At 56.6% G+C, this 16,362-nt stretch overlaps 1 protein-coding gene across 23 annotated transcripts in view; it reads right to left on the bottom strand.

The window, feature by feature from the left end:
* The window catches only part of NRXN2 (neurexin 2), a 105,819-nt gene that overhangs the window by 80,573 nt on the left and 8,884 nt on the right, over nucleotides 1–16,362 (bottom strand). For all 23 annotated transcript variants that reach the window (XM_082748295.1, XM_082748308.1, XM_082748294.1 and 20 more), the window contains exons 2-3: nucleotides 15,021–16,003; nucleotides 3,549–3,566 (exon numbers count right to left, since the gene is read on the bottom strand). In XM_082748295.1, the coding sequence (XP_082604421.1) occupies nucleotides 3,549–3,566; nucleotides 15,021–15,750 (748 nt within the window). In that variant the 5' untranslated portion in view covers nucleotides 15,751–16,003. The remainder of the gene's footprint in view (nucleotides 1–3,548; nucleotides 3,567–15,020; nucleotides 16,004–16,362) is intronic.

The raw sequence follows: 16,362 nt of genomic DNA on the forward strand, positions 1-16,362 counted from the left end.
CAAGTGGACCAGCACCCTAGTCCTGGGAAGGCACCCGCCACGGAAAGCCCTCCCCACCCCCGAACTGAGGCTGGCAGCCCCAGGCCCCACAGCGAAGCCGAAGCCCCAGGCCTCCTTGACCCGACCAGCCAGGCCCTCCCTCTCCCAGGCCCCTGCATCCCAGGTCTCTAGCCAAAAGTGCAGGGAAGGAAGAGTCCTTGGAAACCTGGAAGCCATCATGGCAGTGAGAGGGTGGCCCTCGGGACAAAAAGTCAGGCCAGAGTGGGATTATCAAGGTAAAGATCTCCAGGGGCCGGGAAGGGAATGGCCAGGGGCCAAAGGCCTGGACCCTGTGGAAAATGTGAGCAGAGGTTCACATCGCCCCCTTCTGCTCTCTCGGGGAAAGGCATGCATCATCGCCCCCAACCTCTGCAGCTCAGGCCGGCCGGGGGAGGGGTACATCCCTCCTGCATCGAAAGGGCTGCATCAGCAGAGAACAGCTCTTGGGAAGACAAAGGTTTTAGCCACAAAAGTGGGGAGGACCCAGCATTTGGACTGAGTCTTATTCTTGGCTCTGAGTGCCCCCCACGAACTTTCCCCAAGGTCTCCCAGCATTTTCTTCCAAACCCCCTAAACCCAGGAGCCAGACCCAACTCTTCCAGGCAGAAATAGCCTTGCCTGTGGCCTCCCATCCTTGGAAATCCAGGCCCAGGGGCTAGAGGCCCTAGGACGGGCCCTCTGTCCCCCCTGTAGGCCTGTGTGGCTGTGTGGGGTGGGGACGGAGCCAAGTCTCTCCCCTCACAGACCCTTCCACTGCCCAGCTCCCAGGCAGCCTCATTAGCATGCGGCACTTTCCCTCCGTCACCACGGCAACCAGCTGCTCAGCTCCCTCAGGCGTGACAGCACCAGCCATCTTGGGGAAGGGGAGGCCGGTTCCCTGCCCTGGCTACCCCCTGGCTCCAGCCAGCCTGGCCTGCGGGTGCGCCCCCCTAAAGCCTACGTCTCCTCAGCCCCCGCTCCCCTCCCCCAGGCCTGAAATCTCGGCTCCTTCCTCGCGCCCAGCGGGCCGGGCTGAGCCCTCCCCACGTCCACCTGTGGCGTCGGCCCCTCCTCCCACGCCCTGGAGAAGAGGCCGGCCGTGATGGATGGCATTACCAAGGGCCCTTTCTCTCCCTGTTACCAGAGGCTGGGGAGGACGGAGGAGAGGCTGTCAGGGGCTGGGGAGCTGGTTGGCCGGGTTCCTGGGAGAAGGCCAGGAGGAGGGCACAGCATTGAGGGACAGGAAAAGAGGGTGAAGGCGGCACGGAGGACTCTAAGATCTCAGCGGCCGAGTCCAGAGCACTGCGCCCCAGAGGAGGCCCCAGCCCACCCCAGCCCCCCAAAACCACTCCCAGTCTCACTCCCTGCCCTTCTACCAGAAGCCCAAGATGACCCAAGAAGAAAGAGGGCGACAGGGGACAAGACTGAGAGACACAGAAGCAGACACATCGCAGAGAGACACACAGATTCGTCACACCCCTGGGTGTGTTACACACACACTGACACGCAGACACACACACTGCCCCTTCCAAACCAGCAGGCCAGCATGCCGTCCCCAAGAAATGGGTCCGTGGCATCCAAAGGGGCTCATTCCGCACTTGTCCCCAGCCCCAGCTTCTCTTCTTGTCTCTGTCTATCCTGCTTGCTTGGGAAAGAACTGACGGTCCCTCTCCTGTCCCCTCCTGGCTCAGTCCCCTTCCCCCAGCGCCCTCCTGCTTTCTTCTTTGGCCTGGCTGTTTCCCTCCCTGAGTTCTCTCCTTCCTGTGCCTCCCTCCACTTCGTCTTCCTGCCTCTCCTTACCCGGCTCGTTCCCGCCACCTCTCTGCCCCTGTCTTCCTCCCCACAAGCCTCCCCCTTCTGGCTCGTTCCCCTCCCCTCTCTCCCTTTGTCCCGGAGGAGACATGACATCAAGAGCAAGTAAAAGTCACATCAGCACTAAATCTTATCTCCAGCCCTCAGACGGCTGCGTCCACACGACACACAGACTCCCTCTCTCACGCACGCGGAGGTAAACACTGACACACAGAGAGGCAGACGCAGACGCGCCTACAGAGACACACAGCCATGCGGACCACGCCACAGATGACACGAGGACAGGCGTACACGCACCTACACACACACACGCTCAGGCACGAGCACAAGAGCATAGAGGGACAGACGTGCACAAAGGCACATGGGCAACCAAGCAGCCGAGCCCAAGGGGCACATGTGCACACAGCTACACGCAGTCTCTCTTCTCTCTCTCTCTCTCTCTTGCACAGACACACACACACACACACACACACACACACACACACACACAGATGGGTGCCTGCCCGCCGGGACTGGGGAAATGAAGCTACTCAGGGAAAAGAGACATCAGTAAGAGACAAGCCAAACCATGGACGCCACAAGGAAAAATGGATTCCAGCCCACACTCCGGCCGAAAGCCCTCCCCTTCTTTCCCAGCCGGGACTCCCCCATCCTGAGTGCTGCCCCCCTACCCCTGCCCTGCCAGGGCCCAGGCCCAGGGAGCAGAGTCGCGGCATCCCTCCCACTCCCGCCCTCTTCCTGCTTCTCCAGGAAAAGAACATGGGACAGGTTTGGGGGCCGGATCCCACCTCCCGCCCGCCTCGCTGCCTGCCTTCCTCCTGGTGGCCGCGTGAGCTGCCCTGCCACCCAGGCTCCACACCCGCCCAGCCCACCGAGTCTTCCCGTCTCCCGTGCACCCCAGAGGAGGGCAAGGAGCAGGGCACACCGTGACGCGAGAGGGGAGGGGCGGTTCAGAGACTGACAGGAGCCCCGAGAGAGAGCCTGGGGAAAGACAGAAACAGAGAAAGAGACCCAGAGATGGAGCCCTGGAGAAAAGAAAGGTTAAGACAGAAACCAGAGAGAGTGGGAGAGAACGAGAGAAAGAGAAAGGAAAGGCAGACGAAACAGGACAGGGGAGGAATGGACAGAGGAACTGCAAAGAGGGGCAGCCTCCGGGCCTAGCGCTGGCCCTTGGCCGGGGCCCAGAGAAGAAGCAGACCGCCCCTGCCGTCCAGCCCAGGTGTCCGTCAGAGCGGAGAAGCTGCCACCCAGCTACACCCACGGACCTGGGGACACGGCCCCCCACCCTCTGCCTGCCTCCTCCAGACTCAGAGCGGACCCCACCCAAGCAGCCCCAAGACCCCCAGCTGCATGGCCCTTGTAAGCTCCCCGCGCTGGGCTGGCCAAGAGTGTCTCCTCGCTCCCTTCTGGGCACTTAAGCTCCTCCAGCCCCACCCCTTCGTCCTTGCCGCGTCTCCTCCCTAAAGAAGAGGACATGCCAGACGGTGCACCGGCCCACGGGAAGGCCTGCTCTCTGCCCGGCAGCTCTCCCCAGCAAACCGATAAAGAAGAGGCGAGAAGTGGGGCCGAGGCAGCCAAGAGGACCCCCAGACATCCTTCCCCTAGGGGTTCCCCAAACATGGGCAGGAGAGGGAGCCCTCCGGGGGCCAACGACACCCCCTCACAGAGGACCCTGCGGTGATTGACCACCGCCCCAAAAACAAGAAAGCATCACTCACCTTCCATGGGGTGCTCCTCTGTAGGCCGGCGAGGTTCAGGAAAGGGAAAGGCAGAGAGAGAGAAGAAAGGAGGGCTGGTTAGTGGGGGTACCAAGGACAGAGCTCCCAGGGGGGTGAGGAGTTCAAGGTCCCTGAGCCCCACCCAGGCTGAAAGGGGACAGAGACGGAGCGGCCATCTGAGTCAAGGCCTCACACACGGGGTCACTCAGTCCAGGAGGCCCCACATCTCATGTTACATTTCAGGAAACTGAGGCCCAGGGGAGGGAAGTGACCCTCAAGGTCACACAGAGACTCGGGAGGCAGAGCCTGGAGTGGCAGGCAGGCCGGCTTGCCTCTCTCCCGGGCACGCTCCTCCCCTTCATTCCACGGTGCCTCGGAGACAGATGGGGACACGCTCACATAGGGCTTACCCGAGACACACTCACACTCGGTGACACACTGACACACATAGGCGCTCAGCGATCCGGAGACACGTGTCATCTCTCACGCAACCCACACTCGAAGCCTTTGCACACACGGATGCCACCACCCACCCCCCCGCAACACCCCACCCCCAGGGGAGAAAAGTCACCCCCACACAGTCAGAAGGTCAGAAAGCCCAGTTCTGCCTCAAAGTGCCACGTGATTCCTATCCTATCCCAGTCGCTGGACCTCTCTGAGCCACCTGTCCCTCCTCTGTAAAAATGAGGCAGGCGGACTCGAATGTTTCCAAGGCCCCTCTGGCTCCGGTTCTGTGATTCTAGGGACAAGCAGCTGGGGGAGGTGATCAGAACACAGTGGGCCACACCGGACCGGTCCCTAAGTCCCACCGCAGCCTCTGGGTCGCCAGCCCTCACCTAGGGGCTCTGCCTGGGCCTGGGTCTTGACCCCAGTGGATCAAGAGAAATTGGAGACAGCTCCTTCGAAGCAGCGACAGCAGCCCAGGCAGGCAGAGCTCTAGTCTGCCCGGGGTGAGGCTGGGTCACCCCCTTCCCTGAACATTTCTCACGCGCCCACCTCCTGGGAGACTTCGGAGGAAGCAACAGGTGGCAGAGGAAAAGCGCAGCCTACAAACGCACAGACCCGATGGAGAAACACACACACACACGCACACGCATGCACATGCACATAGGCCTGCAGGCCACAGGACACACACACACAGCTGCTGGGAGCACACGCCCTCCCGCAGGCCTGCACTGTCACCGGCCTCCGGCGTCATTTTGTGTCATTTGTTCAGCGGCTCTTAGGGGGTTAGGTCTCTCCAGAAACACATACGCTGTCATTTATCAGACCTTATCCCACCTCCTTAATACACACGCGGGGGCTGAATGCAGAATCAATACCCACACGGTGATCTAAGAGCTAATATTAGATGTGTCCCCCCGCCACCACGCCCAGCTCTCCCTCCGCCCGCTGAGGACTCTGTGATGAACACAGCCCCCTTTTTGTCTGTCCGTCAACCATCTATCTGCATTTCTCACAAGCCTTTACCTATCTGCGCGTGTTACACACACAGAACTGCTTCCACCGGCCAGCTGCAACCCCCCAAAACTGTGTCTACACAGTGTTCTTAAATAAACTGGATCGCATTGCTTTGAAGGCAGGGGTTGCTATGCGGGCTAGAAAGGGGCCCCCAGGAAAATCCCAGGGCTCTCACGAGGAGCCGCGCGTCTGAACCTCTTTGGCCCCGTTTTGTGCAAACACCCAGGCAGTCAGCGCAATCATCTCTCCAGCACCTGTACAAACAAAGAGGCAGGGTGATGTTCTAGAAAATCCAACATGGCTGGTCTTTCAAAAAGTATTCCCACCTGCCACAAACGTGGGCTGCGCTATACCCACGAAGACGCGACGAGCCAGCGAGGTTTGTGGGCTGCGCGCGCCTTGCCTCTCCTGGCTTCCGGGACAAAGCTCCTGGAGACTCACTGACCTCTCCTTCTGTGTGGCTCTTTGCTTTCTGCTGATTCACCTGTCATCACAGACCCTTCCAGGCTGGGTCCTATGCCCTCCACACTCCTTCCTTCTCCCTGCCCTCCTTGGCAATAGCTCACTTCTGAGGTTTAAGGACTCCCCAGCCTGTGTTTGTAGACTGGGCTTCTCCCCTGGGTACCCATGGTGGGTCCCTGTCTACCTGCGCAGCGATTACTCAGACAGCTCCCTGACACCCAAAGTCCACCACGAAAGCCACGCTTCTCTCCACCCTCTGCAACCAAAGGCCCGTTGCCCTGCATTTGGCAAAGGCATTGTTGGTTGCATTCAACCAATGCTTCTCAAGCCCCCGCGAGGTGCCCCCCACTCAGCCAAGCTAGAGATGTTGCTAATTAGCCAAGTGGCCGACATCCTACCCGCCGTCAGCAGGGGGCTCACACATTACCCTCCAGCAACCTCAGGAGACCGGTGGTGTTACCTACTTCCTGGGGGCAGGAAGCGGACTGGCCCAGCAGCACAGAATCACCTCTGACTTTGACCACTGTGCTCCTGGGTCATCCTAGACCACCCTTCCCCTCCGGTTTCCTCCAAGAGCCTCCTGCTCGTTGGTGCCCTGCCTATCTACAACTAGGCTCTCATGGCCCAGGGGCCAGATACACCTGACGAAATACTGCTGTGATCAACACACATGCACACACACATGCACACACACATACACACACACAGAGGCACATGTGCACCTGCACACACACTCGAAACTTTTCAGTGGCTCAAACCTCTCTTCTCTGTTCTCAACCTATGTCCCCACCTGTTTTCAGAGGAGTTTTACCTGGGCTTCTCGCCCCTCAACATGCCCAAGATGGACCTCCTAACCCTTCCCTCTCCTCCTACCTGCTCTCCCTGGTCAATGTAAGCAACCAGAAATCAGCCTTGTTCTTTTTTTTTTTTTTTTTTCATACCAATCACCAGGTCCTGTCAATTCCACCTTCTAAACCCCTAAAAACTAAACACAACTCCTAGAAATGTTTTTCATCCTTCCATCCCTCCCCCCACCATGGCCCCAAAGCCAGACCCTTCTCAGATCCTCTCCCCGGAACATTAATAAGCCTCTTCAATGATCTCCCCCCACACCAGTCTTTTCCCCTACAATTCTTAGTCCACACACCACTAAAGCGGTCCAACCAAGTCACAACCCTGCTTAAAACCCTTCAAGATTTCCCAGGACACTCCTCCAGGATGCAGTCTGATCTTCTCAAGCAAGTCCATTGGAAATTCGGCCATGCCTCCCTCCAACCTCCTTTCCTGGGACACTCCGGGTTCTAGCCACACCCAGAGGCTGTCCATTTCCCTACTGTCCCACATTTCTGTACGTACTGTTCCCTTGGCTTGAAAGACCCTTCCCTAGTCCCACTCTTCCCACCCTTAGCTCCCTGAGAAAGCCAGCTCTTGTTTTAAGACCAGGTCAGTATACCTCTGTGTTCCCAACTGGCCTCACAGGCAGGGCTAACCGCCCCTCCTCTGTGCCCGCTCTCAATATGTACATTGTATCATTATTTCACTTTATTGTATCTCCAAGGCGAATTGCGTTTCCATCTCTGCTTCCTGGCTGGACTGTGTGATATCCAAAAGCAAGGACAATGTCTCATTCATCTCTACCTCCAGCTGCTTGCACAGTTCCTGGCTCAGAAAAAGGAATGCTTATGTTTGTTGAATGAATAATCAAAAACACTTCTTACATACTGAGTACTTCAAGGGTGCCGGGCTCTTTCCATGCACTGTTCCCATCTCTCGCCACTACTGCCTTGTCAAGGGATGCTGCCATCACTCTCTCACAGAGACGGGGAAACTGAGCCTCCTAAAGCAGGAGAAAGTTGACCCGTGTCACACTGCCAGTGAGGGGACAGAGTCAAAATCTGAACCCGAATCTGTCTTGCTTTAAAACTTCCCCTGATCCACATTCTTGGCTGGAAGTCAAGACTTTTAGAAGCTGACCTGACTCTACAGTTCTGATCATATCTCCCCCAAAGTACAACCATCTTGGTCTCCTCACATGCACCCCAACACACCCAACTCCCATCTCCTAGACCTCGCATTTAGGCTGTTTTCCAGGAGGGAAAGCCCTGCCCGTTCGTTCCTTTCCACCTCCACAAATCTCACTCAGTCCTCGTTCAAGATCTAGCCAAGTCCCGCCTCTTTCTTGCAGCCTTCTCTGACCACTAGGGTTGATGATCAGAGTCGCCTTTATGGATCATTTAGAACAGTGCCTAGGGGCGCCTGGGTGGCTCAGTGGGTTAAAGCCTCTGCCTTCAGCTCAGGTCGTGATCCCAGTGTCCTGGGATCGAGCCCCAGAGCCCCACACGGGGCTCTCTGCTCAGCGGGGAGCCTGCTTCCTCCTCTCTCTCTGCCTGCTTCTCTGCCTACTTGTGATCTCTGTCTGTCAAATAAATAAATAAAATCTTAAAAAAAAAACAAAAAAAAGAACAGTGCCTAGCCCATTGTAAAGGATTTCCATATAGCTCATTGTGTCCTTGTAACGACATCATAATCTCCATGTTACAGAGCAGGACATTGAAGAACAAAGTGATTAAGTAAATTATCCAAGCTGACACACACAGCAAGTAGAAAACTTGGATTAGACCTCGGGCCCCCCTTGCTCTTAACCACTCCACCATTTGAGGCTTTCCTTGTGAGTATCTGTCTTATCTCTGGGTTCTCACACCAGCCACTCCCTGAACCACTCTCTTGAGCCCGGAGCCATCTCTCTCACAGCAGAAACTGTCAGGCCCACAGGCATCGGATATTAACAGCTGACACAGTGGTTCCACATACGTGACCTCATTTACTCAACTTTCACACACAGAAGTCTTATCTGCCCCACCAGTGGGCGGAGCTGGTATTGTCTTGCCTAACATGAACTCGGGATTCCAACAGACTAGACTCATTATCAAGGACAGTAAGAAAGACCAGAACAAAAGAAAAGAAAAAGTTCTGAGCGGCCACAATGAACATCATTGATGGTGATGCATTAAAAACTATTATATAGGGGTGCCTGGGTGGCTCACTGGGTTAAAGCCTCTGCCTTCAGCTCAGGTCATGATCCCAGAGTCCTGGGATCGAGCCCTGCATCCCTGCTGAGCAGAGAGCCCGATTCCCTTCCTCTCTCTGCCTGCCTCTCTGCCTACTTGTGATCTCTATCTGTCAAATAAATAAATAAACTCTTAAAAAAAAAAAAAAAAACCTATTATATCCTCTTAGGAGAACCCCTCAGACCTTACCCAGAACCCACTTACCGGTGGTGACCCACAACCCCAACACACTTGGGAATGCTGATTTCCAAGTTCACGAATGCGAGGAGATGTAGGCTGCCGCATGACAACCCTTCCTAAGGACGGAGGTGGAAAAACTCGGGAAAAGCTAATCTAAGAACTCTCCAAATACGGCAGTCAGGCATCATTTCAGGCAGGGACAAACCTCAGTGAAGGAACCACAGTATGACAGTCCAACACCTAAGGGGAATCACGACATCCTGAGTCATCCGGAAAAGGTTAAATCACTTTCCAAATATTGTGCTCGGGGAGGCAGAGAGGTGTGCGACATATCTCAGGAAGATTTCCGTCTGAAATGCTTTCAGTGTTGGTGAGTTGTGGATTTTAATGGGATAATGCTCCACTTTCCAGGGTGAGTTTCTCCCCCAGGGCCCCGGAAGACTGAGATTTTACTGATCGATTTCCACTGCCCTCTCTCGGCGCTGGGACAGCTGCTGGCACACACGGCAACACCCAAGGCACAGCAAACGCTCACTAGCTGTGAGGCCCCAGGCTCTCCCCCGCTTGACTGTGTGATCTGGTCTCTTTTTGTTCTAACTGCCCCTTCATAATGTCTGCAGCCACTCCTCTCCACCTGTGGGCTCCTATGAAGTCTCCTCACCTTCTCCTTGGCCACCTCCTCTGATTCCAGAACTACAAACATTCTCTCTCTCCACGCACACCCCTGTGGCACCCAGGTCTCCATCCACAGCCCCGCCTTCAATGCAAAGCTCTGGTCTCACCTTTCCAACAGCCTGGGTGTCTCTGTCTAAGAACACCAAGGGACACCGCAGTTCAACACGTGCACGATCCGGGGGCCCAAGGCTGCTCCTCTCCCACGGCCTCCCCTTTTCCCTTCACCCCTCCGCTGCCACGGCCTGGCCCGCCGCCACCACCGTCCTTCCAAGCAAACCTGAAACCACATCCCCTCTGAGTCCCAGAGCTTCCATCCCAGCAACAGCTCCCAAGCACCTGCTCCTCCTGCTGTCACAAAGGCCACCACCCTTCCTCGCCACTCCCCAAGCCCAGCAAGATGTGGGGGCCCCAAACCTCTCTCCTGAACTGTCTCCCAACTGACTTCTCCACTGCATAACTCTGCCACCCATAATCCTTCTACAGTAGACTCCCAGCTTCTGATATATAGCTTTTATTCATATATCTGCTCAAAACTGTGGACCCTTGGGGCACCTGGGTGGCTCAGTGGGTTAAGCTTCTGCCTTCGGCTCAGGTCATGATCCCAGCCAGGGTCCTGCGACTGAGCCCCTCATCGGGCTCTCTGCTCAGCGGGGAGCCTGCTTCCTCCTCCTCTCTCTCTGCCTGCCTCTCTGCCTACTTACAATCTCTGTCTGTCAAATAAATAAATAAAATATTTTTTTAAAAAACTGTGGCGGCTTAGTGGCTACATTTGCCCCTACTTGGGACACAGCATCCAACAAATGTTGGTTGAATGATTTAAGTCAAAACTCCAAGACCTGGCTTCGGCCTGCTGCTCCTGTGTTAGATTGCTCTTGTTTCCTTATATTCTTGGAGCCCCCTCTATGGACGGGCCGTACATGTCCCTCCCTCCCATGCCTTGACTCCTACCAGTGCCTGTGCATGCAGCGGCGCCCTCAAACCAAGCTTACTCATCCACGGTCAAGGTCAATCCTCAAAAGCATGCCTTTTATTACCAATCCCCGCCAACTTGTAAAGCTATCCCCTTCCTTGCAACACCGGTAGCACCCTGCTGGTAATAGTAACTACCAACTATTCACCACTTTTCATGTATCAGACATTCATTTAGTTCCCACGACAGACCTGCGAGACAAGCCTGCTTATCTCCATTTACAGGTAAGGAAAAACGTGTTTGAAGGTTAGGCACTCACCTGATGGCTCGGGCCTGGTGAGGGCAGAAGGTCAGGTTGAAATGCAGACCTGACACTCAGGAGTCTGTGTTTTGACCACTGAGCTGCACCGTCTTGCTGCATCTCTTTGGGCGTATACCACACTATTTTTTTTTTTTTCAAGATTTTATTTATTTATTTGTCAGGGACGGGGGAAGCAAGCACAGGCAGGGGAAACATTGGGCAGAGGGAGAAGCAGGCTCCCCGTTGAACAAGGAGCCCAACGTGGGGCCCCATCCCAGGACCCTGGAACCGTGACCTAGGCTGAAGGCAGACACTTAACCAACTGAGCAGCCCAGGCATGCCGATACCACACGATTTTGTGCCTTGCTCTTCTGCTGGTGTTTATTGAGCATTTTCTATATGCCAGACACTATTCTAAGCACTTGACATGAATTAGCTGATTTAGCTCCCATAACTCTGTAAGGTGGACACTATTATTGCCTCCATTTTCCAGAAAAGAAAACCAGGGCAGAGAGAGCTAAAGTCCAAGGTCACTGACCCAGGCAGGGCTACATAATCCATGCTCTTTCCCATGCACTGGACTGCTTTTTTATCGGCTTCCCCGAGTAAACAGTCACCACCCAGAGCAGCATCTTCTTCATTTTTTTTTTTTCCATCTTATTCATTTCTGACCCTCCCCCTTAGCCCTCAACACGAGGCCTCACACAAAGGAGGCCTTGATAACTACTTACTGAATTCAGTCAGCAACCACCATAAGAGAGACCCACATAAATAAATGGGCATCTACCTCTCTGTCTCCTGGCTTCATTCTTCTCTCCCAGGCTACGTGTACCCCTGCCACTCCGTCCCACACGCCTGTGCCCCGATTCCACTTGAGGGTGAGGGGGACGGGCGGAGATCCCATGCAAATCCCTGCCCGGTGCCCCGTGGACTTCAGCCTGGCTTTGACAGATTATCAGCACTGGGTCCACACGCTCAGTCGCTCAGTCGCTCCAACTTGGCTCTCTCTTCAATTACCTGTGGCCAGACAACTCTCCCTCCCCCCTGCCCCAGAGAAAAAAGAAGCACATTTCCTAACAGGGAGGTTCTCAGTCAATGGGTAGGCCCAGACCCAGGAAGGCCTGGGTTGGGGGGGTGATTCCAGAGCACCCACAAATCCATATGCACACCAGATGCTGAAGGCAGATTGATATGTCTTGCCTGTAAGGCTAGAAAACTTTTTTCTAATGTATATTTGATTAACCACAATGGCAAATATAACATCGAAGTCCTCTAAAAGCTTTCCTGAATTCATAGTAGCTTTGAGTCGTCCCTTTTCACAACGGACAGATATAAAAATAACTCCTATTTGGAAAGGGTATTATGAATTACTGACATTTTTAAATGCCCACAATCTCAAACAAGCTGAGCCTCCCTCAAAGAAGATAATCACCAAATGACGGTAACTTCAGAGGGACTCTGGGTCTCTCAGCTCTGTCTCAGGAATGAGCAGTCAGGCCTGTTCCCCTTAAAGTCTTTCTCCTCAACCCCAAGCCCAAGGGTGGGAGTATGCATTCCTCCCCTCCTCGGCTGGATGGGAATGTACCAGAAGTGTAGCGAGCACAAGATATTACAAAGGCTGCCCAGCAAATAGGAACAAATATAAGGAGAGGGAATGAGGTCATGGGGTGGGGAGAGGGATGCAAATCAGCAGGGCCGTCACTGTGTCTGTCACCTCCGGACACCGTCAGTGTTCACCACCCCGCGCCCACCCACAGCACATATCTGAAAAATACGCATTTTCAGATGCCCATTCAGCCTCACCCAAGCCTTTATTTTCCCCAATACTTATTAATATCTCTTAATTGATCCTGCAAATTTTTTATTAAACACCCACTAAGTGCCTGGTACTATAATTAGGTACAAGGAATAGGGAGAGGCATATCCCCGCCCCTTTATCACAGACAACGCGCCGCCCCTCCCTCAAGAGCTCCCAACACACACACACACATACACATACACACACACACACACACGCATATGCCCAGAGACAACGCTGCCCTAACCAGCTATCTGACACCCACCTAATGCCCCCTTTCCCTCTTCTTCATGATTCTCATACACACACACACACACACACACACACATACATAATGGGTCAAATAGGCAGCTGTCTCTCCCAGCTCCAACACAGTTAACACAAACATTCCTCTCATTCACACCCAACACACACATATGATACACACACTGTCCCTCCCACACACAGGTACTCCAACACACCTCAGACACACAACCGCACAACCCGTATTCAGAAGCACAAACCTTATTTGGCTCACTGGGAGCCTCTGGCCAGTAAATCCTTTTGGGGACTGGACACGAGGTTCTGACTGACCAAAGTGCCTCTGGCTGTATCTTTCAAACACTCAGGCCCGATTCTGCCAGTGAGCCCAAGGATCGGCTACTACAACCTCTCCATAGCTCGAATTCCCTTTCCGTCAAGTTAGATGGGTGGTTCATCCTGGGGTTTTTTTTTTAAGATTTTATTTATTTATTTGACAGAAAGAGATCACGAGTAGACAGAGAGGCAGGCAGAGAGAGACAGGGAAGCAGGCTCCCTGCTGAGCCGAGAGCCGGATGCAAGGCTCGATCCCAGGACCCTGAGATCATGACCTGAGCCGAAGGCAGAGGCTTAACCCGCTGAGCCACCCAGGTGCCCCTTCATTCTGTTTTCTTAGAAAGACTTGGAGGGGAAAGGTCATGGAGATCAGAGGATCAAATTCAAAGTCATGGAAAGAAAGATTTCTTATGGAGTTCCAGGCTCTTACTGAGGTCTCCCATTAAGATACATGCAGGCGGGTATTCTTTTGTGTACTGGTTACTCTCCTGGGCCCTGCAGCTCCTGTCTGTAAACCCCACTCTAGACAAGCAGACCATTCACACGTAATACACACTGCCAGACTCCCAGCCTCTGTGTGCAGCCGAACACACACAGACACACATTTTCACAGTTTAGAGAGCACCTGCATTCCTTGGAGAAAAGGCGAGAAGGTGTCAGGTTAACTTAATACACACAGTTCCTGAAGATACAGTCCACCGCCTTATGCAAATAACCCCACAAAAGCAATCCAAACCGTTTCCTTAAGGATTCCTCTACCACAACCATGGATACACAGTCAAAATATAGCGCATCCCAAACCCAGGGCCACATGGCAGCCTCGGCTCCTCCCATGGCTGCGCACATGCTGACAGCCAGGAGGACACCCATCCCCAAAACAGTCCCACTGCCGCACTAGTTTGAGGGCACACACACACACACACACACTGAGGGCACACACACACACACACACACTCCCCAAAAGTCTCCAACTCTCCGGGGAGGGGGCAGACACACACACACACACACAGTGGCTAGGTGGCCAACAGCTTCTAGGGGTCTGGGGCAGAGGAAAGCATGCCTGCCACCACAGACCAGGGTCAAAGGAGATGCCCATCCTAGTCCCCAAACTGATGGGGAACGCCTCCTCCACCGCCCCGCCAGACCAAGGTACAACAGGTGCCTTCAAGTCCCTCCTTCCCTGTCCCCCTGAACCACAGCCCTCAGGGACCAGGACCGGCGCCACCCCCACGACCTGTCCCCTCATCTCACTCAGCTCCTCCCCTCGAAGCTGGGGAGCTGGTGGAAGCTCTCCCTCCCTGAAATCTCCCTTTCCAGGCACAACCTGGCCATCCCCACTGTCCCTCACCTGCCCTCGCTGCGTGCCCTCCTCCCCATGCCCAGGTCCTCTTTGTCCCGTCCAGCCCCGGCCTCACCAGCCATACTTCCCAGGCTTCACTCTCAAATTCTCCGATGGCCCCGGCAGACAGCACCTGCCAGCACCTGCTCCACGGGCCTGGCCCGGCAACGCCTCGCTTCCATAGGCCCCGCCCATACCGGCCCCACCCGCAGCCCTTCCGTTCCACCCCCCCACCACCACCACGGACAGACCTCTCACCGTCCCGACCTGCACAAGACCTGCACAACGCCTAGCCTTCCAGGCTGCACCCACAGTAGATCTCACAGCCCCATAGTCCCCGCCCACAAAAGCCCGCCGGCACCCATCCTGTCGGCACACCCCCTCACACACCCGACCCACAGACCCTCAAGCCCTCGGACCCTCAGGCTCCGGCCAGCCCCTTACAGGACCTCTTACAGATGGCACAGTACTACCCAGAGGCCACGTCAACACAGGTCACTGGCTAGCCACGCCCCCTCTCCTCAGGACGGGCGTCCTCACCCACCCCTCGCAAGGACACGCCTCGCGACCCCGTGGGCTGGCACGGTCTCACACGTCCTTGGCCGCCGGCAACCCCCAAGGCCATGAGTGACCTTGGGACCCAGCGCGGGCAAGCCCTGACTCCAGAGCCCAGGCGCCCAGCAGTGGCTCCCCCGGGCTCACCTTCGCTGCAGAACTTGCCGCCGAAGCCTGTGTGGCTGCAGTCGCAGCCCACCTCGCCAGGGGCCAGCACCGTGCAGAGGCCGCCGTTGGCACAGGGGTTGCGCGCGGGCGCACACAGTGGGTCGGCGGCGGCGCCGCGCAGGCCCTGGCTGCCCAGGAGCGCGGGGGGCCTCTCGCCCAGCTTCAAGTTGGCCAGGAGGCCGCGGAAGGGCGGCTCGTACTTGACGGTGCTGAGCGTGAGCGCCGAGAGGCGCACGTCGGGCGGGATGCCGCCCACGAACAGGTCGCTGGCCACCTGCATCTCACGCCTCTTGGAGCGCACCTCGGCCGCGCGGGCCTCGCCGTCCACCGCCAGCGCTGTGCGGCGCGCATCGCGGGTCAGCAGCACCATGTGCCAGCGGTCGTCGGCCACCGGAGTGTCCAGCTGCAGCGTGGCCGGCTCGGCGCACGAGAGCGTGAAGCGTAGCCGCAGGCGCCCGTCCACCAGCAGCAGCTCCAGGAAGTCGCAGTCACCACCGTCGTCCAGGTAGAGCAGCAGCGCGCGCGTGGCGTTGGTGCGCAGGCTGAAGCTGAGCTCGCCGCTGCTCGCCGCGCCCGCCCAGCGCGCGTAGCGAGCCCACTGCCCGGGGCCGCCGCCGAACTCCAGGCCGCCGGCGCCCGCAGCCAGCACCAACAGCAGCAGCAGCAGCAACCGCGGCGACCGTGGCCGCCACCGGCTCTCGGCCGCCATGCCTCCGGCGGCCCCGGCCCCGCCCGGCCCCCGGCCCCGCTCAGGCTTCAGAGCCGCGGGCGCATGGGGCGGGGAGGGGGCCGGGCGCCCCCCGCACCGAGCGGGGCTCCCTCTCTGGCTCACAGTGCCATGGGCCCGGCCGTGGGGAGAGGCGCAGAGGCCCAGGTACCGGCTTCCCCGGGCGGCGGTGGCGGCGGCGGCGGCGGCGCCCCTCCCCCGCTGCGGGCTCCAACGAAGGATGGGGGAGGGATGCCTGCGGGGGAAACAGAGAGGAAAGGGTTAATGAGGGGTTCGGAGGAGGGGAGAGGGTTAAGGAGGGGATCAGCAGTGCTGACTCCCCCATCACACCAGCAAGCACTCAATTGTTTCCCTTTAGGACTCGAGGAGCCGGCCCTACCCTACCCGGAGAGGGTCCCAGAGCAAGAGACACCGCCACCGAAGACCGTAGGACTGGGGGCCCAGCCCTTGCAGAGTTATGGCGCTCATTAAGGTAATTATTAATTTGAGATGTGGGCGGGTGGGTAGTAGCATCTTAAAGTCCGGTAGGAGCCCAAGTCGGACGCCTTCACCCTCGCCTCCGGTCAGGACCAGGGCCAGTTCCTGTGGGTGAGG

This window comes from Mustela nivalis (genome assembly GCF_964662115.1).
Source record: "Mustela nivalis genome assembly, chromosome: 9".
In the NCBI taxonomy this organism is placed as follows: domain Eukaryota; kingdom Metazoa; phylum Chordata; class Mammalia; order Carnivora; family Mustelidae; genus Mustela; species Mustela nivalis.